The sequence below is a fragment of the Lepisma saccharinum genome, chromosome 4 (assembly GCF_977018435.1).
Source record: "Lepisma saccharinum chromosome 4, izLepSacc3.1, whole genome shotgun sequence".
In the NCBI taxonomy this organism is placed as follows: Eukaryota; Metazoa; Arthropoda; class Insecta; order Zygentoma; family Lepismatidae; genus Lepisma; species Lepisma saccharinum.
The window spans coordinates 74803895-74829343 of NC_139232.1; the positions used below are offsets into that span (position 1 = coordinate 74803895).

At 37.7% G+C, this 25449-nt stretch overlaps 1 protein-coding gene across 1 annotated transcript in view; it reads left to right on the top strand.

Annotated features, from left to right (window-relative positions):
- LOC145986587 (ATP-dependent chromatin remodeler Mi-2-like) overlaps positions 1-25449 on the top strand; it is a 127472-nt gene that overhangs the window by 58040 nt on the left and 43983 nt on the right. Inside the window, exons 17-23 of the mRNA XM_083120765.1 lie at positions 3850-4089; positions 4498-4620; positions 10452-10639; positions 12102-12278; positions 20223-20346; positions 24149-24337; positions 24624-24779. Of these exons, the coding sequence (XP_082976891.1) occupies positions 3850-4089; positions 4498-4620; positions 10452-10639; positions 12102-12278; positions 20223-20346; positions 24149-24337; positions 24624-24779 (1197 nt within the window). The remainder of the gene's footprint in view (positions 1-3849; positions 4090-4497; positions 4621-10451; positions 10640-12101; positions 12279-20222; positions 20347-24148; positions 24338-24623; positions 24780-25449) is intronic.

The following is a 25449-nucleotide window of genomic DNA, read 5'->3' on the forward strand; positions in this document are numbered from 1 at the left end:
GATTTCATAAATGTGTGGGCAAAGATGCGAATGATGATGGTCCTGTTGTCAATTTTCTGCTTGCGTTTTTGTGGAGGGGAATGGCGAACAAAGACACCTCAGTCACACACATTGTGTCCAAATTCTAGGGAAGGCAGCATTTGGCGAGAATCAGTTTGACAACAGTGCGCTTGTTGTCTGATCCTGAGGCAGAAGGATCGGCCCATTTCATCTTCATGGGGACTGTAAGAAGTGCCGTTTTCCCTTTCTGTCAATCAAGGAATGTAGGACAAATGCGACTTGTGCACCTCCTTCCCCCCCCCCCCCAGGAACCATGCCTCTTCCCATCCTCGCATGAAAAATGTAACATCTGGAAGTTCAAGGTCGTGGGGTGAATGAAACCACTGCGAAAGCAAGAAAAAAGAGGGAAAAGTTCCCTGGCCAACAGACCAGCCTCCTGGCAAATTTTACATCAAATCTCGTTGGAAAACATATAAAGTGGGAAACGGAAGTTAGAGCAAACGTAAGATCGAGCTGAAGGACCTATTTTTTAACTTAGCCTTTTGCCGGGACTGCCACATCTTTTTCCCTTGTCTCGTCTATCAGCAGCCAGCCCTCCTCTGGGTATGGTCACTGCATTGCCCAGTGACATGTATCTGAGAGAGGAATGATGATAAGAACGTTAAAAAACAAAGGGCTGAACCTAATTTTCGCCACTCAAAAAATACTGAAGGGAGCAAGGGAAGAACGCCCACCTGTGCCACCATCCCCCTGTCCTGTTTCAGGGGCTGGAGTGAGAGTGGCAAGATGCTTGGCAACTCCGAACCAGCCCTCCTTTGTCGGTGTGCACTACACCCCTAGATTTATTGCTGTGGTTACTCTCTGATGGGAGACATGGAGGACGTTTAAGTATGGCAACAAGAATATCAGTATTAGTGGTATTGGAAAGTATCAGTCCAAATTTATTCATTGTTACCTGTCGATACTTTTACAACACTTTTGGGAGTCTTTAAGTATTTGTAAATTATGCAAAAATCATATTTTTCATTAGTTTTCACCAGTATTGTGTGATTGTTTTGTTTGTGTGTGTGTGTGATTAATTATAAAAAAGGAAAGTTAAAAATTGTACTTACGTATGTGAGTATAGTGCTCTTATTGTAGAACGACGTTTCAGAGATTGACTATCTCTTTCCTCAGGTTCGTATAAAAAAAACAAAAACTAAGTACTTGGCATAGTACTGCGTCAGAAATGTAATATGAGGATTGTGGTTAAGGGTTGGTTAGGGTACATTTAAAATATTAAGTTTTTGCTATTGCAAGTACGTAAAAACCAGGTCGTTCCCTAAAAAAACTATAGTAGACCCATTCACAGGTAAAAAAGTTTAAAAAGTTAAAAATCTAAAAAACCTGCATAAATCTCAATGCAACCTGCAGGTTTGGCCTTTCCTACCCAACTGTGCTTATCTATCCACATGAAGGTCAATTCTCCACGAATGTTTCCCCTCCCCCTAATTTTCTCGTTTCCCCTTATTACGTCATAAATCCAACGTGAATTCACGTTCCTCTCTTGCAGCTTGCATAACTTCCGGAGTGACGTGGAAACCGATATTGGGTTTAATCTTCCAGGCTTTATCCCATTTTTTGAGGAAATTGATCCACCCTTCTTCCAAATTTCCTTCGTCCCTATTAAGATTATTCTTCCCCCCCCTACAAATACTCGCCGTTTCATACACGTTTCTTCCTAATTTCCTCCCCTCTTTTCTGATTATCTCTTTTTTTGCGATTCCATGCCCACTTTCCAAAATGTGTTCTGAGAGACCCGTTTTGGGAACTTTTTCCCTTATGTCCTTTTCATGCTCGCTCCATCTTTTACCCATATTTCGGCCCGTCTGTCCTATGTACTCCTTCCCGCATTGGCATTCTATTCGATAAACCCCCTTCTGTTTTTCCGGTATTTCCCTAGTTGTCTTCCCTTTCTTATAATCGGTGAAGTATTTTTCTACATTCTTAGGTGCTTTCATCCCGCAAACGATTCCATAATCTCTCGTTATTTTTCCGATTTTTTCCGATACGGATTGATGGTAAGGGATGCCAACATACTTTACCCTCCTATTTTCGGTTTTTTCCCCTTCTTTTTGATCCCCTTCTTTCCTAATAATTTTCCGTGCTCTCACCGCTATCTTATCCATTTCTCTATTTGTGTATCCGTTTTTTAATCCTGTTTTTCTTATCCACCGAATTTCGTTGTCTTTTTCTTTTCCATTATTGCATAGTCTACCGGCCCTAATAAAAAAGTTAAGGAATACGTTTTTCTTTGTTATTTCGGGGTGCGCCGATTCCTTGTTAATATATAAGTTCCCCGATAGGGGTTTATGATGTACTCCTGTTCTAATCCTATTCCCTTCTTTCAAGATACTAAGATGGGATGTGAATGGGTCTACTATAGTTTTTTTAGGGAACGACCTGGTTTTTACGTACTTGTAATAGCAAAAACTTAATATTTTAAATGTACCCTAACCAACCCTTAACCACAATCCTCATATTACATTTCTGACGCAGTACTATGCCAAGTACTTAGTTTTTGTTTTTTTTATACGAACCTGAGGAAAGAGATAGTCAATCTCTGAAACGTCGTTCTACAATAAGAGCACTATACTCACATACGTAAGTACAATTTTTAACTTTCCTTTTTTATATTCTGGATTTGTGAGTAACACGCGACAAACCTAAAAAATGCTGTGTGATTAATTGACAGTTACTTTAATATTCTGATGTAATTCGTTGAATATTCTAATAAATTGATTGGTATAATTGCAATATAATCCTTATGTACTAATATTTTGAACAACTTTTTTTACAATTTCCAAGCATTAGTGTATTTGTGAGAATGGGCATTGGTATCAGTTGAAAGTGATAGCAGCTTAGCTCTAATTCATATATATAAAAGTGACAAAAAAAATGCACATAATTTGAATGTATATAAGAAAAAATCATGCATGAAAATGAACAGTTGCATACAGCACTTCAAGAATGCAGCAACACCAGAACTTTTTGACTAATGTATGTGAATCTTTAACGTTATCAGAAATTCTTTCATTGAATAACAATTTATCTACTTGGATTATAAATGCCATATCACCCGGTACTGGACAATATTGGTTGGAATTGAATCACTAATACCAGCTGATACTTTTATGGATTGATTTGCTTTATTTTACTTCGCTTTTTGTGCCACTTTTGGCTAATTTGCGAAGATGGGGATGAGTGATGATATGATGAAATTGATGAATGGACACTCACAAACATCCATGCCCAGGTCAGGATTCGAACCCGGGACCTCTGGCATCGTAGCGCACGTGCTAACCACTCTGCCACGGGTGCCGGCGATACTTTTATGGAGTCCAAGTGTTTGGAGAATTCACAAAAATGCCAGTTGACACTTTAGCAATCTAAATATCCTGGAAATTATGCAAAAATGCTAAGGTTATTGGCAGTGGTATAGGCTCAGCCCTATTTTTAAGACTAATTTGTATTTAATTGAAAACAATTACATTCACGGATTTTACATTGTCCTGCTCTATGCATTTTACAGTATTTTTAGGATTTAATTTTCCCGTACTATAATTTTAGCATCAGTCGAATAATAATGTGTAACATTTTTAAAAATACTCACTTTAATTTCTTAAGAAATAAAACAATCTGATATATTTGTGGTTATTTAATTTGTTCAAGAAAGTGAATATGCTGATGTTCTGTATACAGTGTTTGCTATTTTACATCTAGTGTTACATTTTGATTTAGGTATGTGTAAATAGAAATATTTTCCATGTAGCATTCACAATTTCTAACAAGGTGATTCCTTTGTTGTAGTTTTTCAGAGTCCTAAAGAGTTACTTGATCCAGTACAAGCTTCTGCTGACAGGAACACCCCTGCAAAACAACTTGGAAGAGCTGTTCCATCTTCTGAATTTCCTGTGTGCGGAGAAATTCAACAACCTGTCGTTGTTCCAGAATGAGTTCACAGATCTATCCAAGGAGGAGCAGGTGAAGAAACTTCATGACTTACTGGGACCTCACATGCTCAGGAGACTGAAAGCAGATGTGCTCAGGGTATGTTTTCATCATCCAGTTCAATCCAGTTAAAGTAACTTTGTTAATGAAAAAGTGGTGATATTTTGACATGGACTGAAAACTTTTTCGATTTCTGTTGAGTCTGCAAAATTGTCATTTTGCAATGTGAGTAAACCTGTGATATTTAAATACTTTGTTCAATGTACGAAAGCACTGAATTTTATGTATATTATTTGTTTAATCTGTTCCTCTCTTAGGCTTACATGATTTAGATTGGTCATCTTGTCATTTGATGTGTCCAAGAGACACAAGTATGAAGCTCTGAGCAACTAACATACATATGGTACCTAGTTGAAAATTAAATTTTGTAATTCTGAAGTTGCAAAAAATAAATATATACAAAAAATGTTAATCATGCTGTAAACAATATCCTATTATTATTTACAGGACATGCCCTCAAAATCTGAAGTAATTGTACGTGTGGAGCTGTCGCCTATGCAGAAGAAATTCTACAAGTATATTCTTACCAAGAATTTTGAAGGCCTGAATTCAAAAGGAGGCGGGCAACATGTGGGTATATTTTTAATCTTTCTCTTATTCTCTCTCGCTCATTCACAAATGGAGAGATAAAAAGTCCTTAAAAACTCAAACATTATTCATTTGACTTTGAAGCGTAAAAATCTTTGGGTTCCAAACAAACACTTGGTTGTGAATTTTGACAGTGGGTCATGGAAACTGATATACAACTAAAATATTTTTCAACAAGCAACACTGAATTATTATGTTATATAGTAATTGTATTTTAGCTATGCCTGTGCCATGGGTATAAAAACAAAGATTATAAAAATTAATATTTTTCACTACACTTATAAATGTTTGCCAATATGAATTAATTAGGGCTGAGCCGATACCGATGCCGATACTCTCACCGATACCCACCAATACTGATGCCGATACCGATACTTGTATAATTCCAAATTTAAAATAACGAAGGTTATATTATATATATAAATTATACTCTATGTGATCAAAAGTATCCGGACACACCGCGAAACGTTTGTTTATCATAGAGGGCGACACAGTACTGCCATCTACCGCATGGAACACATAGTAAGGAACTCAGTAGTCTGCAGACAGTGTGAGACAGCAGTATGGGATGGTCTGAGGAACTCGCAGACTTTCAACGTGGTCAGTTGGTTGGGTGCCACTTGTGTAGGAAGTCTGTGTGTGAGATTTCCACCCTCCTAAACATTCCTCTGTCCACTGTTTCCCATGTTATAGTGAAGGGATGTGTACAACCCAAAAGCGTGCAGGCCAACCTCCCATGTTGACCTCCAGAGACCATCGAGTGTTGAAGAGGGTCGTACAGCATTATCGTCAATCATCCATCGCCACCATCACACAGAATTCCGAACTGCATCAGGATCTACCCCAAGCACCATTACTGTTTGGCGCAAGGTGCGGCAACTTGGTTTCCATGGCCAAGCAGCTGCCCATCAAACATCACACAGACAAATGCCAAACGCCGCCTCGTGTGGTGCAAGGAGCATCGAAACTGGATCATAGAACAGTGGAAAACCGTTGTGTGGAGTGATGAATCACAGTACACAATGTGTCGATCCGATTGTAGGGTGTGGATGAGGTGAATGCCTGGTGAACGACATCTACCAGCCTGTATAGTGCCGACAGTGAAATTCGGAGGTGGTGGGTATGACAATATAAATAATACATTGCCATAACAACATTTCAAAAAGGTTAGGCTAAGTTCAAAGTTCTACATTTGTGCAATATTTATAATAAGTTAGTCATAACAGTTATATTTGACTGGCAATATGAAAAACAAATATCTTCAATCATGTGTGTTCTTTCAGACAACAAAGATATGATATATTCAAATTTATAATTAAATTTATTCAAATTGTGTACATTTGCATTGGCTTCAAGATTTATATACAAAGGTCAACTCTTTAAAATTGTTCAATGTTCAATGTGATGTCATACTTGGTATTTTGTATCAACATTCAAAAAATGGTAATTGTGATCAATAGATAAGTATATTGTAATATACATAATAAAATAGCTATAACAGAGCAAATATGTACATTTACAACACAAACATTCAAGCTGTTAAGCACTTAGGGACAAAAATATAAAACAAAAAGAATTGAAGATTGCACATACTAAAAAATCTGGCTTGAACTAGTGGCTCTGATACTAGTTGTCTGTGACTTTGTGAGAGCTCAAGATGGAACAAAGATAAGTACAAATTTAGCATTATGGAATGGGGATATATTTGTAGAATAATTGTTGCTTTTAAAGCATTAAACTTGGCAATGTGATAATAACTTGGATGCTAAAGTTACATAGAAGCCTTTTGTGATTTGAATGAACTTTGATCATGATATAATCTGATAAAGATTCGAAAGTTGTGGAATGACACTGATATGTATAATAGAGGCCATGTTGAATTGGAAGCAGTGAATAAGTATCTGTTTTCATCTGGCTTAAGGGGCTGGCTTGTGAATGTTACGGTTCCTCAAATGAGTGCTTGGAGGAAGGTCGCATAGAGTGACACTTATATGTTCTACGTTTGGAGGTGATTTGAGAAGATGATGAATTTCGAAAACTGAAGCTCAGAATTGTAGATACAAAGACTGGCTTTATCCTGGAAGGAGATAACAAAGATATATATATATATATATTTTCTTATGTATAGCATTGATATCTTATAAATATTCTTGTAAACAAAGGCATAATTTGATGCTATTGTAATTTTTGTTGTTTCTAGTTTTTTCTTTCATTTTTATCAATATAATAATTATAAAGTTATCAGTATATGTAAATTTAAATTTCCTTTCCAATATAGCACCATAGCTACTACCTATTGTGCTGATACTGAGTTTGAATTATACTGACTTACATTGTTAAAGTGGGGTTACAGTGTGGTCATGTTTCTTCTGGAGGTGGCTTGGCCCCCTTGTTGCTTTACATGGCAATGTCACGGCACAAGCTTACGTTGAGCTTTCATGCTGCCTACCGTCAAAGACCAGTTCGGTGATGATCATTGTGTCTTTCAACACGACCGAGTACCCGTCCATACTGCAGGGCTTGTAGGGGAGTGGTTTGACGACAACAACGTCCCACTAATGGACTGGCCTGCGCAGAGTCCTAATTTGTAATCCATAGAACATCTCTGGGATGTTTTGGAATGCCGACTTCGTGCTAGACCACACCTATCCACATCAATACCTCTTCTCATTTTGGCGCTCTGCGAGGAATGGGCTGCCATTCCTCAGGAAACCTTCCGGCACCTGATTGAAAGTATGCCTGTGAGAGTGAACACTGTCATCAAGGCTAAGGGTGGGCTAACACTGTATTGACTACCAGTGTTTCCGATGGAGAGTTGCCCAAACTTGAACTTTATTTTTAGGTGGGTGTCCGGATACTTCTGATCACATAGAGTATGTGTGTGTCTGTGTAATTATTATTATTACATTATATCAGTCGATTGACTTCAGTACAGTGATATTCCGAAGTGACTTTGCTTTTGATATACTTTCGGCAAATGATTTCTAAGAAAAATTAAATGGATTGTTCTATCGCTTGGCGTGGGAGGAAATCCAAACCCATCACTACACTTTCCAGAAACAAACTGTCGTCATCTGTCGTTCAATGAAAATTATTCCCCTGCCGCGTTCCTTGTGCCGAAACATGCCTGCTGAAATCCAGTCGGGACAAACAAAAGTCTAAAAGTTGGAAAGGAAAAGAGGGATTAGCCCAGGTATTTGAATTTCCAGGAAAATTCTATGTGCAGTGGAACCCCGATTTTATGTTCCTCGGTTTTACATTTTCCCGTATTATACATTCAATATTCACGGTCCTAATAGACCAAAATGGTATAAAATTTTCCTCGATTTTACATTTTCCCCCATTTTAAGTTTTTTCAGCTTGGTCCCCTGAAAAACATAAAATCGAGGTTCCACTGTACTATGTCTGAGACACGTCCACCACTTTCGTGGGCGATGACCTTTTTGACTGCGGGAGGTCACTAAAGAGAGGGATGTCCGCAGACACCAAAGAAAGTGGAAGGATTACCAACAAGTGCATCCTTGGCGTTTGGGACCTCATTGGGGTTATTGTTACACAAGACCGCACCTGTATGAACAAAGCGTGGTAGACTTCAGAAGCAGCTAACTCCTATGGGGATAATTTCACGTTACGCTTGATTTGCCAGATACTTGACCGCGAGTCTTATCTGCGTACAGATACACTGCTCCACAAAACTTAAGCAACTCGAACGAAATAGGACTAAATGAAAAGAAAATGTCAATTCACCAAGTTTAATGAACATAAGGAAGGTACAGATGCACAATGCAACACAAATGAACACCAATAATGCAGATATGGTGTACAGGGTGGCCAGAAAGTTCAGTACCACTATAACCCTACATGAAAAGCTGGAATCGGAGAAGGCACAGGCTGTCAATACGGTGTGTGACAACCTCGAACAGACACACAGGGACGACATCTGGCCTCCATGCTGCGATCAGAGTGGTTATCAAGTCTTGAGAGAAAGACGGGGCCATTCCTCTAAGAGAGCTGTCCGCAGTTCAGGAATTGTTCATGGTGGTGGATTGCACTGCGCTATTCTTCGCCCAAGAGCATCCCAAACATACTCGGTTGGATTAAAGTCCAGCGAGTATGCAGGCAATTCAATACGGGTAATGTCTTCTGTCTCCTGATAATCGGACACAAGATGTGCACGGTGTGGGCGAGCATTGTCATCCATAAAGAGGAAGTCCGGACCAAATGCTCCACGGAAATTGCAAACATGTGAATGGAGAATTTCTTCCTGATAACGTTGTGCCGTCAAAGTTCCATGTTCCACAATATGGAGGTCCGTTTTCCCATCCAGCATGATACCACCTCACGCTATGATGGAACCACCTCAAAAGTCCTTTCAACAATGAAGTTAGGGTGATATTGTGTTCCTGGCTCTCTCCACACGACTATCCGACCAGAATCAGACGGCAGGCTGTATTGAGACTCATCAGAGAACATTAGTCATGCCCACTGGTCTTCTCCACATTCAACATGTTACTGACACCATGTGTATCGCGCACGTTTATGCTCCCGTTTCAATGGCACACACAGCCCAGGCCTCCTGGCATACGGTCCTACTTTATTCAGCCTCCTACGAACAGTTTCACGACTAACACGTCGTCCCGTAGTTTGAAACAAATTATTTGCCAGTTGAGAGCAGGACTCTTGGTTGCTACATCTGGCAATGATTGTGAGAAACCGGTCATCAGCTGCTGATGTCGTCCTCGAATGGCCTCCTCCACGACGTCTAGTGACAGTAGGACCATTTTGGAAGCAAAGCCACAGCCTTGATAAGACACTTTTACTCACATTGAATTCACGTGCCACTTCCACTTGGGACTAACCCATTTCCAGTCGTCCAATTATTCGACCTCGGTCAACGTCACTCAAATGATGTCTATGATTCATTTCAAGGTGTCTACACTTGATATCCCATGCACGAACCACCAATTCACAGCATGAGGACTGGGACAATACTAGGCTGTGGTTTTCACTGGCAGGCACAAGATGTTAATCTTTGTTTATAAGGTGCTGCTCACACGTTATAGAGGGCACTTGAACTGTCTGTGCTTGTTTATGTTTCTACATGTCTCATACAAGTGTTGAATGGGCACCACATGTCACCTACTCCACGTTGTACAGAGTTGCTTGAGTTTTGTGGAGCAGTGTATTTGTGTCATGCACTTGCTGTTCCCGGGAAACTTGAGTACAGGTTTATTTTAACAAAGGTAAAAGGTGAACAAAACTTTGAAATGGGGAAAGACAATTGGTTCGGCCGCACCTCTAGTGACTCAAAAACAATGGTATTGGTTAGTATCTGTGCAAAAATATCAACAGATACCGATACATCGGTATTGGTTCAGCCCTAGAATTAATATTAGCATTTTTAATTATTACTGAATCATGTATATTTGTGGAAAAGTTTAAACAGTAAATCTATAAAATTAACAAAGACTTTTTAAATCTAATTAGAAAATAAATTAATGGTTGTTAACAATTAAGAAAGCTAAGAAATATTTTTGAAATCTATGGAAATACAATGGAAACATGAAAAATTTTGTGTAAAGTTTGGTCTTAATGTGGCTCTTGTATTTACAGTAACAGTGATTTAATTTGAATTAATTGTGTTGATTGATTTTTATGCATTGCAGTATTAAGGACATTCAAGAGAGAAACATTTCCCCTTTATTGGCATTTTGATAAAATATCTGCCATGTATGGGAATATCCTATGTAAGCTTGGGCCCAAGTATATGAATTTTCTCTGTTATTTCTATTTCAACGCATCTGTTTTTACAGGTATCTCTACTGAACATATTTATGGACCTAAGGAAGTGCTGCAACCACCCATATTTGTTTCCCTCTGCAGCTGAAGAGGCCCCTCTCACTCAAAGTGGCATTTATGAAATCACTGCCCTGACCAAGGCATCAGGGAAGCTGGTGCTCCTCTCAAAGATGCTGAAGAAGTTAAAGGAGCAGGGACATAGGTGAGAGAGAGACTTATTCTTTGTATTTTCTGAAGTGATTATTGTGTTGTTTTTTTGTTTATCAATTTTGTGCATGGTAGGCTAATTGGAACTGGTCCTCCACCGAAACACCTAAACTGCAATGTGCCAGCCTTAGCCACTAAACCAGAGATCGCCAAAGTGTCATTCACAAGGTACCAGTAGATATGCAGATATTTTTAATGGCTCATCAGGGTTGTTACACATCTGTAAAACCTGGAGAACAGGGAAATGTCCGGGAATTTGCCAATCATCTTGAATTTACGTGCATTTTGGAATCTGCAAGAGAAAAAGTTGCAAAATGAATAAGTGATTAATTTCCACTTCCAGATTCAATTCTTGTAATTCCATTTCTCAAAAAGATTCAATTCAGAAACTTGTTCCTCTCATCCTTATGATTCTCAGTCTGGTACAATTATGGTTCCTCTTAATTTTGGTTCTTTGACTTATATATTTAATTTTCACTTTTCCATACTAGGTTTTAGAGAGAATATCAAAGTAAAAGTTGTAGTCCAGCTATACTGATTAATAACCAAAGTGGGTTGACCTACTTTTGTGCATGTAGAATGAAATTTGCTTTAGAAAAATATGGTGAAAGTGAATATTCTTAATAATTAACAGACCTGTATGTTTAATTGAAGAATGCAAGGTTCAGAAGTAAAAAATCATGACAATAAGCATGTCTGGGAGAAAAAAACAACATTTTTGGACTGGAAATGTCAGGGAATTTCATAATCAAAAGATCGTAGCAACCCTGCTCATCAATTGGTGGGCTATAGCAGTGATCATTGGAAACTTTTGCAATGTCACGTCTTGATGCTGATTTCACCTCCACCATAGGCATATTTCAAGAAGCAATAACTTCACTTAATGCAGTTGTATTTTGGTCAGAGTATGTCCAGAATTTTTGTAATGGTCAGTCCCATGTTTTGCCATTCTCTTCATTCGATGTTCTTGTAGGAATGCTGGTCCACAGGGAGTTCTGACATCTACCAATCTTCCCTCGCTCCTCTTGCGCATGCCAATGGGTACAGATGTTTGTGTATTGTTACTACTTGTGATTGAAGATGCATTGTTTTATTGCAAAACAGTACTGACAACAATTTATATAACCGATGTGTATGTTAAGTTTCGTTCAATGCTAATATATGTACATTTTTATGCATAAACTCTTTAAAGGTATTTTCCATTTCATGGACCAACAATGCTCATGCTGAATAGGGGTACAAAAATTATACCATGTGGTACAGAAAATACCAATACTGGAAATCATTAAAAAAAAGCCAAATCAATATCAGGTAGAACACGTGAGATAACAGGAACTGAAATATATCAATTTTTGTAGGCTCTCGATTATTCCATGCAACAAATGTACATACTGATATAAATTTGCCATCCTGGAAAGAGTTAACATTAATTAATCTTGATTCCCATCTGCTTCCAGAGTCCTAATATTCTCCCAGATGACAAGAATGCTTAATGTTTTGGAGGATTTCATTGAAGGTGAAGGCTACAAGTATGAGAGGATTGATGGAAACATAACTGGAGCATTAAGGCAAGAGGCTATAGACAGATTCAATGCACCAAATGCTCCCCAGTTTGTCTTCCTTTTGTCAACCAGGTGAGTAACACTGAATAAGATAGGTCATTTGTGGGCTCATATTTCTTGCAAGTAACGATTTATGATCTCTGCTATTTGGAATACTGTATGTTGTATGTAACAAATCAGCTTCCTTATTGATGTGATTAATCTGGATAGGCAAAAAAAAAAAACATGCGATAATGTAAGGGACATTTCACACTGAAGCGACACACAACACACAGGATTTCACCAATTGAACTTGAATTGTGCAGTCTGTTATGCCATTATGGTGTAAAACTTTGCTGTTGATTGGCTCATTCCCAAGTGAGATTTGTCTCATGTTGCTTGTTGCTTCAGCCTGAAACCTCCCTAAAATGCATATACATATGCGACATTTCAATATGTGATTCTTATTTCATTGCACAGTAGTACATAAAATAGTGGCTAGTTTGGAGGGTAAACATTAGAGACCTGCATATAGCACACAACATTGTTTTATTCACAATAATTGTGTAATTTGAAATAGGCAGCTTAAGTACCTATACTAGCTATACACCTCCATTAGCATTAACAAGTGTGGTCAATGTCAGTGCCAGTCTGGAAGAAACCTGACTCTAGAAACAAAGTCCTACGTTTTGGTAGGGTTTCTCACCTTGCTTTCCACCATTTTCTCTTTGCATATCTTGTTTGTTTTTTATGCATTTATTATAGTTCTGTTCATGAAATGTACTCTTTCTTTGCATTATATTTGTGGGGTAATAATCAGAAAAAGCTGAAAAACAAATACTGTTATGTGACTGTTACGAAACCAAAAGAGTCATAAAACAAAATTTGCTGGACTGATATCAATTTGTCAAATACCCAACATAAAGTAATTTGACCAATAAGCCTAAACATTCTTGGATAAAATGCCAAAAAATATTTTTAATAAAACATAATTATATTGATGTGGCTACTTGGGAAACTACACATGCTACAAAGATGAAATTTTGTGTAATGAAATGGAATTCAAATGCTAATTAATTATCACGTAAATTATCCTCAGTAGGAGTTTGTAAAAAAAAAATTAAAAATTTACCAGGGGATGCGTGAACGTACAGATTAGTACCAATTAGTGGAGCATATTGCGGTTATGTAGTAATTGCAGTTCCAACTTGTTGTCACTTAGGAACATGATAATATCTGTAAATTTTGAAGTCAACTGTTTAGCATTTGCATCTTAGAAGAACCTTTTGTTAGGCATTCTTAACCCATTTGTCATTTCATATTTTGATTGCACGTATTGTTTGAATTTTCAAACTCAAGAAGGATTTTATTGTGGGAATTATGTCAAACAGTGATGTGAATTGTGTGTGAATTATTTTCACATACCTGAAAAATTAATAGTAACAGGAAATAATTCTAAACAGTGTGAACTTAAATGTTCTGAAACATTTTAAGATACCTTTAATTGTTTGTACTTGCTTAATTATTGGTACAGATGTTCTCCTTAGCAGCAAGCACTGACATTTTATTTTATACTGTTTTTACTCATGTATAATGCGCACTTTTTTCCCAAATTTTTGCACCCAAAAACTTTGGTGCGTATTATGCACGGATTTTTTTTTTCATGTTTACGGAACCCTATCATGTTATATATCATTGTAAAGCTTGAATTCTGTAGTTTCTGAATTTGGCAACAGTATTTCATTCAAGATGGCGACACTAATGTGAATGCAGTTGAAATAAACTCGTCACAAAATGAAGGAACGTTCTGATTTTTGTGGTACTTTGGATGAAAAAAAAGATAAGGAGAAAGAAAATAATAATTAAAATGTATTACTGGCCAAATAGTATGACATATATGGATTGTGTAAATGCCTTGATGAAAGAAATCTTGGCCTGCCTACTGCTAGTTTGACAGTACTGAGCGTTACGTCAGTCATGGAAAAAGTATATATTTTGAAGGTTTTTTTTTTTTAGAAAAAGTAAAGAGAAAATGAGCAAAACCACGCATAATAATTTAAAGGCCATTATACACGATTTTTCACTTTGTAATATAATGTTCTGTGGCACAAGAAAAGCAGTGCTGTTTTGGCAGACTTCGAGGATGCACCTCCCATCACATGGGATGTGTATCAGCGATATTTGTTGGATGAGAAATAACAGAAAATAACTTCTCGAGCACTGCAAATCCATAATGTAATTTTGATCTTCCTCCCTACTATTACAGAATAAATAAGGTGGTTAAAGAGTGAAAGCTTTGGGATGCTAAACACAGTGGAGGGAGAGGGGAGGTGGCTTGCATTGGTGACTTACTGTTTACACAAGAGGATATTCTCCTCTTGGTCCACATAGCAACAGGTGACTCATTGAATAGGTATGATGTCACTAGCTCTTGATTGGCATAGCAACAGCTTTATGACCTACAACTAAGAAATCCATTTCTTGAACATGGATTATACTGCGCATTATACACGAGATAATTTTTTTTTGTGCATTATACACGCACGCACATTATACACGCGTAAATACGGTATATATTTATGGAAATCTATTTGTTGTCGGACTTTGATTTATGCTATTGTGGATCTAACATATGCTGTAAACGAGAAAATAATGCCACTTATAACAGCTTCCTTACTTTGTATTAACACAAGTATCAATGTATGCTAATGTGTACAAGATTATACAGGAAAACCTTGTTAATACGAAGTTCAAGGGATCAAGAAAATGTCAACTTTGAATTAAACGACTTTGAGTTATCCAAACTTTTCAAGATGGCACCTGTTTTTCAGGTGTATATAAAGTAGAGTATAAATTACCCCCACAATGGATGTTTTATACTTGGTAGTAGCTCAGAAAAATAAGCTTTATGTGTGCTATATAATAATATTGTAAGTTTTAAAGAAAGTGTAAAAAATGTTACACAAAATGAGGTCACGTGAGCTTACGTGGACATAAAGATTCCAAGGTACGGTAACACCATTTATCCTGCATAATTATACAACCTGTTATGCACAGGATGCATGTTGTGGGAAGGAAAATAGAACATGAAATAGTTTTCACCAAAAAAGTATTTTAAAAAACTATATTTTCTTTCAGTTGTGAACAGTCGTTGCCCTTCCACGAAATTCTTACAATTCTAGTTCATAAGAAACCCGTTTGCACAGAGACCTATGGAAAAGAAAACAACCTCTCGTTTATTGCAAAAGACTGGGATAATCGGACAGAATGAATATTGCATTTTATGTGGGTTCACTAGAACATTGTTCGTTACAGGATTAACTGTCAAGATAAGATTCTCTTGGGAGACAACACCACCTTTCTCGGCACCCAGGAGAAAAAAACAACAACTCCAGGCTGTAAATTTCATTCTGGTTCAGCTATCTAAAACACATCGTAAAAAAAGTCACGTTTTCTTTGCTTCAGTCAACTTCACATTCACCCCCCCCTCCCCCTTTCCAGGGAGCAATCCAGACTTCCTCAACTTGCATTGTAATCCATCCTGAAAGAGGAAACATGCAACTTGCGATCTGTTTCCACTGAATGTGCATCCTAGGACACATTAAACAGCACCGCACTAGATAATCACTCTGGTTTGGATTCCACTTTATACTGTATATTTAGTCCCGATTAGCTCATCAGCTAAAATGAACTCAAAACACTTACGCATTTTCAGATATAAAAATGGGTAACCGTTATTCACTCTCATGTTAATTGACAATTTATTGTTGGATTTAGGAATACAGTCAAACCCCGATTTTACATTGCCGGAATCTTAAAAAGCGGAAAAGCATAAGGAAGGGGCGAAACGCAAGTGTCTGTAAGAAAGGACTACACAATTGACTTTTTAGGAGATATATTGTGTCAAAAATTATTTAACAATGGGAAAGAAGTATGATAATTAATTTCTAAGGAAAAAAAGGAAGACTTGAAAGTCAATGACTGATTAACGGGACCCACTTTCGAGTGTAGGGACGGTGGATGACTGCTTCTATCTGCTACATGCATCTGATTGTGTGAGATCTCAGTTTACTCTGTAAACTGGTAATTAGTTGCTAAATTAGAAGTCCCGTGTAATTGGGGGGGGGGTGATCATTTATAACTGGGCACGAAGCATCTTTATATACTGTAATCAAAGTGTCCTGAAGATATGCAGAATGGTTCAAATTCCACTTTGAGCTGCATATGTATCCAGTCCCGATCAGCCCAACAGCATGAAGTGAAAAAAAACAAGCTTTGTCAAACTTATGCATGTTTAGACGTCGCAATAAATTATCAGTGACGTGTGCAGGATTTTTGAAAGGGTATATAGGGTTACCTATACTTTTTATAGTAGTCAGTCCTCACTTTGCAATCTTTTCCTGCATTTGACATTTTTTTAGAAATACTGGGCAGAGGGAAAGGGGGCTTATGACCACCATCAACCCCTTTTGGGCACACCACTGATTGTTAATTGACGATTTATTATTGGAATTAGAAGTCTTGCAGAGGGCAAACACCCCTTCCACCAATAGTTTCCTCTTAAATAATGTGTTTCCTTTTTCTTTCTTTTTTTTGTCGTCCCGTCAACGTTTAATATTGCGTGATTTATTTTCAGCATGTGAATCGTTCCGATAATGGGGATTATATTATTCATAGCATCATGTGCATTTCCTTCCTGCAGTGCTTTGTTTGTTCAAGGTGTTTATCAAATGGAAGAACAAGAAGAAGAAAAAATAGGTTGTCTTTTTTTTTTTAACTCCTCACTGGTATCTGGTGCTCGTGTTTCCTATTGTCAAAGCAAAATAACCTTTGAGGCAAGATTCAAAACAAGGCCATTTTTCTACCCTTTAGAATGAATTAAGTCATTGCTCTGGAGCCTCGAGACAAAACATTGGTGCCTGTTGCCAGCTGCCTGCTGCTCGCAGACACCCGTCCGACCGGTTTGTAAGGGGAGGAAGGGGAAGGGGGAGACAAACGGGAGGTGGAGGGGCGACAATGCAGTTGAACAAGTCTTATCAGAAGTGTGCTCATTTCGGGCCAAAGTTGCAGGAAGAAAGGAGGAGGGAAGGGGGACAAAGATCACTGACGAGATGCTCTCCCATGCTGTCTGTCAATGCTTTCGACATATGAGCAAGATATCCGAGGCCGGACATTAAAGAAAGAAAAGGGTTGAATCTTTCAATTACTGCATAGTTTTGCACAGTGGCAGATTAATGAGCTTCTGGGGGGGGGGGGATGAGCTTTATTATTTTTATTTTTACTGGCCATATGCTATGTTCATTGAATGTCCATATTCAGGTTCAAAAAGCAGAGGAAAGGAGATGGGAGATCGCTTATTGCCATTATGTTAATTGGTTAAGATGTCTTGTATAAGGGGCTCTCACTTCCACACGAGTAAGAAAATCAGGGCAAAAATACTTAGCACTTGTCAGTAATTACAAGACTATATGTCAAATCACAAACCCTGAGACCTTCTGTAAACAAAACCACCTGCATGCAGAAAGCATTGCAAACTCATAGAAGTAAAATAATCCACACGAAAATCCAGCGTTGTTACAGGATTCATTACGTAAGGTAAAACAATGGCCAATTTGTAGTATGGGATACGCTGCCGCAAATGACGTCTCACTTTAAACCCAATGCTCTTTCTTTTTCTACTTATTGCTTCACCTTTATGGTTAACTCTTTGCACCAGTAATCATTTCCCATAAATTTGGCTTCTTTCTTGCATGTGAATTGAATATATTTTACTTGCATTTTTTTAGACAAAATGATATAACATGGTAATGTATATTTCTAAGGATGATATAGATAGGAGTGTATTTGAAATTTGTTTGTAGATTTTATGTAAATTGTATCTTATGTAAATATAATATATAATGGGCATAAACAGCCATATGCATTGCTGTAAGTCCAATAAATATATTGATGATGATGATCAAAACAAGACAAAAAGTTCGTAAATTTATTGCGGTTGGAAACTTTGACAAGCATCCTAATAACGATTTTGTTCCACCAAATATAGTGCACTTCGTAAAATAACTTGGTGACATGGCAAGGAAAGATAGGTGTGAACATTTTGTAGTAATATGCATTGTAACTTTCAATGAGCTTAGAGATTCGTGTACATAATGATATTTTATAACATTGGTTATTTTCTAAAAATAATCATGTGAACAGCAAGGAAGTAGTGCAACTTAGTAATATTGCCTGACTTATCCTTAGAAAAATAACATTGAGAGTTCTATGCGTGCGGGAAAGTCTCCGTGTTCTCCGAACTTGTTTTCAAAACACCAGCAAGGACAGCCTTTGAAAAGGGGGTGAGAAACAGATTCTACTCAATATTTATGTAACGTTCTGTCAGTGGTATCCTGAGAAACCAGTAAATGAAGTGGTTAAGTTCGTATCCCAGTGCAGTGGTGTGTCAGTGTCTGCAGTTTTAAGGGTTATGAAAGAGAGAATGACCGGGAGAGTAACATTGTATGCGGCTGCATATTCGTCTTATGTTTTGAGAGCGGGTTCTCACATTCAGAGGCTCTTATATAAAATGAATAAGTGCGGCGAACTATGAGTGTAACAGCAGATGATTGCGGTCATGAATCAGCTGACGCGGAGTGATACATCGAATCGGTGAGACCGTTTGTTTACAGAAGGTCTCAGGGTTTTTGATTTACACCTTAGTGATGATGCCATAGGGGGCATGAGAAAGCAAGTGTGCCCCCCCCCCCCTTGCAAATGAGAAAAGGGTGAAGGTAGTTCCACATGCAATTTGCACCATGCTGTGATGCACATATATATAGAGGGGGATGTGTGAGATGGTGTGATCAGCACCATGCTCGAGCTGCTTTTACCCCACATATTCTTAGATTTTTGCCAATTTGAAGGTGATCTAATCAGCACCATGCTTGGGCAGCCCCCTTGCTATTTTGGCCCAAATACGCATTTAGATGTGCACTAAATTTGGCTGCTCTCAGAAAATATTGCCGGCGCACCTCTCGTTTATTCATGCATTTTTCCTGGTCCCATCACTTTACAACATATGAGTTACGCAATGTGCATAGAGAAAATATTCTTTGCCTCACGTAGAAGAATCATTTTTTCCCACTTCGCCCCCCCCCCTCGCCCCACACAATAGATTTGACACAAATATTTGTCTGTCAGTGAGTAAAATATCGCCCTATTTGCCCATAGAAAAACAAATGATCAATTTACCTTGTGCATTTTCAGCTTCATTCTGATAACCAAATGATATAGCGTCTGTGAAAAAACTTCAGATTAAAAATAATCGAACTAGATCCAATCATATTTCCTTAGGAATCTAAATGAATTGCCATTGAAGAAAAAGTGCTTTTTCCCGAAATTTTGGAATTTTGGGGGTTCTCCCCCCTACCACATATACGCCGAATGTGCATAAATTTTATATAGTCTGAATCTCTGGTTTATTCCGCGTACAACGGTATATCATTCATCTCTCTAGGGCAGTTAGCCTCCGATCTACACTCATTTAATTGAAACTGCATTTTGCTCAAAATCGGCTCAGGTACCTGTGAAAATGGCCTTGGGCTCCAAAAGGTTAAACAACTTCGTAATCAAAATTATCCATATTTCGATTTATCCATACTGAAATACATTATAAATCCTATCTTATCGACTGGGAAATGGGAAGAACGTTGGATTAAAGGGTACTTCATATTTAACCAATATCGTATTAACGAGGTTTTCCTGTATCTGTAACTCCAAGTATTTGTGAACAAGTGCAACCATACTCCCCCCAGAACCCGAAATCTCAGGTTTCTCGGGGGCTTTGCGCACGGTGTTCTTGAACCTTGCGCATCGCTGGATGGCATCATGTTAATCTAGAGTGGATTGGTCCTAGAAGTTACCTAGTACTAAGAATGGTTTGTGCTGGGAAATACATTTTATTTAAGAAAAGTAATGCTATAATTAAGAATGTCATTTCATAGTAATATTTTTGAATTGTGCTTTTTAATGGCTGTGTTTAATGCTTTTTTCCAGAGCTGGTGGTCTTGGGATAAACTTGGCAACAGCTGACACAGTTATAATTTTTGACTCTGATTGGAATCCTCATAATGATATTCAAGCTTTCTCTCGTGCTCATCGTATAGGACAAGCAAGGAAGGTATGCTTGATTATATGTACGGATGGTACAGATTAATCAGTACTCTATCGGTATGGGCTGATATAGGCATATCTGTATATCGGAAAAAATACCGATTATTTTACCTATCTGATGTATATATAAATATCTTATAGTTTAGTGCAAAATTCTATGATTTTGTTATAATTTTTATGGATAATCTCCATGTCCTACTTTTTTGAAAAGTAAATGTCTAAATATGCAACTTCTTTTGCACTTCAGTCACATCGAAACACACATTATTAAGGAGGTCAATGAACCACTCAGGTTATTCAAGGACCATTTGGAATTTTATATCAAATCAGTAGATTATCTGTTATTGATAAATTTTATATCGGTACTTTATCTGTATCAGCTAAATTTTCATATCAGCCCATCCCTACTGCTTACCTACTGATATTAGTGCCAATACTCTTAATGATTCCCACGAATAACGATAGTTGAAAATTCTAACAATTCAGAGCAGTAATCAACACGGTCAATTATAAGATGATGTAAGTGAGTTACTAAATTATTTCTGCAAAACTTACTTGTAAATGTTCGATTAATTTTTCTCATGATCTTTTCTAAAGCTATATTGAACAACATCTCCTTGTCTCAAACCTTGGTTCACTGCAAATTCTCTTGTGAGCTCTCCTTCAATCTTCACCTTGTATTTAGTACCCCCTTGGCGTCATTCTGGTTAATCTTATTAGCTTGCTTGGGATCCCTAGCTCCTTCATTGCCTCATACAATTTTACTTGTATGATACTGTCATATGCCTGCTTAAAGTCTATAAATAACTGATGAATATTAATGTTATATTCATAACATTTCTCCATTATCTGCCTAACCATGAAGATTTGATCTGTAGTGGATCTAACCTCACTGATAATCCCCTATTATTCCTTCAGTGAGTTGTGATAATCTTGCCGCTAGGATCTTTGCAAGCACTTTGTATATTACGCTTAGTAGGGCTATACCTCTATAGTTCTCACAGCAGGTTTTATCGTCTTTATATGTATAGGACAGATTATTGCCATACTATTGATCGGGCATCTGTTCATATTCCCATATATCTATCAGATAACAATTTGTGTATATATTTATTAGTTGGTTTCCTCTGTTCTTAACCATCTCAGCAGTGATATTATCTATCCCTGGGGCTTTGTTATTCTTAATAGCTGTTGTCACTTCTTCTAGTGTTGGAGATGCTCCGGTTTCGTCATCATGTCCTCTTCTGGGTACTCCTCTCCATCACTCAATTCTAGATCTTGGGACCCATCTTCCACATTAAGTATCTGACTGAAGTATTCTGCCCATCTCTCTAAGATCTAATTTTTACCCTATTAGGTTTCATACTTGGTCTTTACAGAAAGCTGTCTTCGGTTGGAAGCCTTTCCTTATATCCTTCACCCTCATGTACATTTTCCTTACTTGCTGATTACTATTATATTCTTCAAGTTCCTCAATCCAGTCTGCCTCAAAGTACCGTTTCTTTCTCCTGCACACTCTGTCTTCTTCTTTTTAGTCTATATTGTTCTGTGTTATACCTGGTTTTTCTATTAAACATTCTGTTTCATGCCTAATTTCTTTATTGCTGTTCTACACTCCTCATCAAACGATTCGGATCTTTGTCTTCTCTCCCAGCACTTCCTGTGCTGTTTCATGTAGTATCTTCTTAATTATACTCCATTTCCCTTCGATACTTTTGCTTTCCCACCTTTGACTTCTTTGCTCAAGTTGGTTGCCTACCATTAAACGAAAATGGTTGGCAATTGCTTCATCTCTTTTTAACTTCTCATCATCACACCTTGAGGTCACCTTCCCTCTTCTTCCATCCCTATATGTGGCTATTCACTCTCTGTATTTAATGCGATCTAAATAATGGTCCGAATCACTGTCTGCTCCTCGACAGCTATCTACTTGTAGTATATCAGAGGCATGTCTTCTATCAGCACATGGTGGTCAATTTTGTTTTGTGTTACACCATCGGGTAAGCACCATGTTATTTTCCTCACATTCTTCCTTTGATGCCAGGTGCGTCTAATTTACTATTAAGTTACACATAGGCAGATCTATCAGTCTCAGACCATTATCAATTGAAAATTCATGCAAACTTTCCTTTCCTATAGTGTTGTAATGCTTATTCACGTCCGACATTGGCATTAAAATTTCCCATTATTATTTTAATGTCATGTTTTGGTATACGATCTATTACCTGTTCCAACTGCTGGTAGAATCCATCTTTTTCATCATCTTCTGCCTCTTCCGTTGGGGCATATACACATAGTACTAAGGTAATGTTGAAGAACCTGGCTTTCATTCTCAATGTACATAGTCTCTGATTTATTGTTGTGAAGTTTTTTTACTACAGTTTTATATTTATTGCTTAGTAGGGATTCTGTGCCACCTCTTGTACTTCCACTGCTTTCACTATACATTAATGTATAATCCCCAGTAGGTAACATTCCATTTCCTTGCCACTTGATCTCCTGCAATGCTGCTGCTTTATTCTGTATTTTTCCATTTCCTCCTTTAGGTTTTACAGTGCACCTGGTTTACTTAATGTTCTAACATCCATGTGGCCATGTAGATATCATTCTTCCGTTTACGTAGTCCTTTACCATGCCTGTATCTTTCCATAGAATCCATCCATCTAATATTGTTTCTGAGTTCCGTAACAATGTTTGTTTTATGGGATAGGGTCGTTAACCCCATTCTCAACCTCCAACCTGGAGGACCAGGTAATTTGTTATCGAAGTTTTCTTTCTCTAAGCCTTTGGAGAGCCAACTCCAATCACTGCAAGTCAGCAGAGTCTGGTTTTGTTCCGCTCTGGGTATTTTATTCCCCAGGTACCCACCATATCTGGTGAGCATTCCCTTATCTGTCACCTAGGGAGGTGCCCGTTAGGAGACCAGCAACTCTGCTCGGGACTACAGTGTGTTGCTTGAATATATTCAGTGAATTTGTGAATCAATTAACAGATGGCAGATTAATGGAAGGTTACTTTTCAGTAAGATGGTACAATGTGCCAGATATCCATTGCAGTTATGAGGGAAATTGAAAGTTATTCCAATGACAGATTAAATTTGAAGAATCTTGTGACTGCCAAGATCACCAGACCTGACACGATCTGATTTTTTCTTGTGGAGTTAACTACACCAATAAGCCATGAACAATTGGTGAGCATGGCATGACATGATCAGCAGAAGGTTGCTGCCATTACCGATGTCACACTAGCACATACCGTCACCAATTTTCAGATTCTCATACAAAAGTGCTTGGATGCTGAGAGACACTTCCAACATATGTTCTAGCATGCTGTAAGCAGACAGTGTTTTGTAATATATACAATAAGTACATGTTAGTTTTCATAGTGTACTACACAAAGAATTAAAAGATTATTGAGGAATGGTTGGTTTTCCTGGTGAGAGAATTACCCTGTTCTTAAAATTGTTATATTCTGCAAATATTGGTGTCTGTGGGTATCAGTACAAGTATTGCTATTGTTCAAAAGTTGTATAAGCTCAGTGCTAGTTGTAATATATGTTGCATGTGCCTGGAGATTTTTCAATTAGAACCCAAGACTTTGTTAACTTAATGTGATAAAAAAGTTGTTTGAATATTTTTGCAAAGCTACTGGGTTGAATCACAATTTAACTTAGAATTTTTGTGAAGGATAATCTATTTAAACAATTTACGAAAGAAAAACTCTGTAACGTTATAATTGCATTTACAGCTAAGTAGAAACTCGTCAGAGAGAGTTAATAATTTCTTGCATTTGTTTTTAATACTCTGTAGGTGATGATCTATCGGTTTGTGACAAGGAACTCTGTAGAAGAAAGAGTGACGCAGGTAGCCAAGAGGAAGATGATGCTGACCCATTTGGTCGTGAGACCTGGAATGGGAGGTAGGGCTCCGAACCTGACAAAACAAGAGTTGGATGACATTCTTCGGTTTGGTACAGAGGAGCTCTTCAAAGAGGAAGAGGTTTGTTGTTCCCCCTTTTTTCTTGTTTACCAAATACAGTATTATGATGGATATTTTGATAATTTGCATGGCAGATAAATAAATATCAACATCAGTATTTGTGAATTTCATATAAAAACTTGTATGTTATCTTGATGCAATTAATAAGATATTGCAATCTTGAATCAATGTAATGTGACTTAATATCTCAGAATAGAATGAAGCATATCAGAATTATTCAGTGTTATGTAAATTGTACTCAGTTTGTCTCATTATATGGAAATTTAAATGTTACTCTCAATTTCAGGGCAAGGAGGATGAAGCCATCCATTATGATGACAAAGCTATTGAGGGGCTGCTGGATAGATCAAAGGAGGGTATTGAGCAGAAAGAAAACTGGGCCAACGAGTACCTGTCGTCCTTCAAGGTTGCTAATTATGTCACCAAGGAAGGGAAAGATGCTGTAAGTATAGGAATATGGCAATTCTCAGTCTGTTAAAATTGCGAGGCATACTGAAAGTAATGAGTAACAATTTTTCATGAACAGTTTTGGTTTTAAAGAAAAACATACTACATCATAATCTACAGACTTTTCTTTACTTTTCAACAAAGTCTCCATTTCTTTGTACATATTTTCCCCACCTTTCTGGAAGCTTGAAAATACCCTTACGGTAGAACTCTGTTCCACCTGCTCGCAGACACTGACACACTGCTTTCTGTATGTCCTCCGTCGTCTAATAACATTGGCCTCATAACTGTTCCTTTACAAAACCAAACAGATGCAATGCCGGCACCCTCCTACTAAAAATCATCGCCTTCATTGCGATATCTCTAAAGAAGTTCTTTACCGGTGGTGTTTTTTTTCCTGCACTTTGTGGTCCATTTATTGATAGGACCCAGCGGCAACCAATTTTTCGATAGCCTAACCTTGCAATCATTTCCTGCACTGCACTGTGTCCTATCTCAAGTAATGCTGCAATTGTATCCACAGTCACCTGTCTTGTCTTCTTTAATGATGATGTCAACCCTTTCCATGTTGCGTTCTACATAGGCAGTTCGTGCGCGACCACTCAGAGGCTGATCTTGGATTCTTGTGTTTCTATCTTTAAAATATTTTACCCATCTTCTAACAC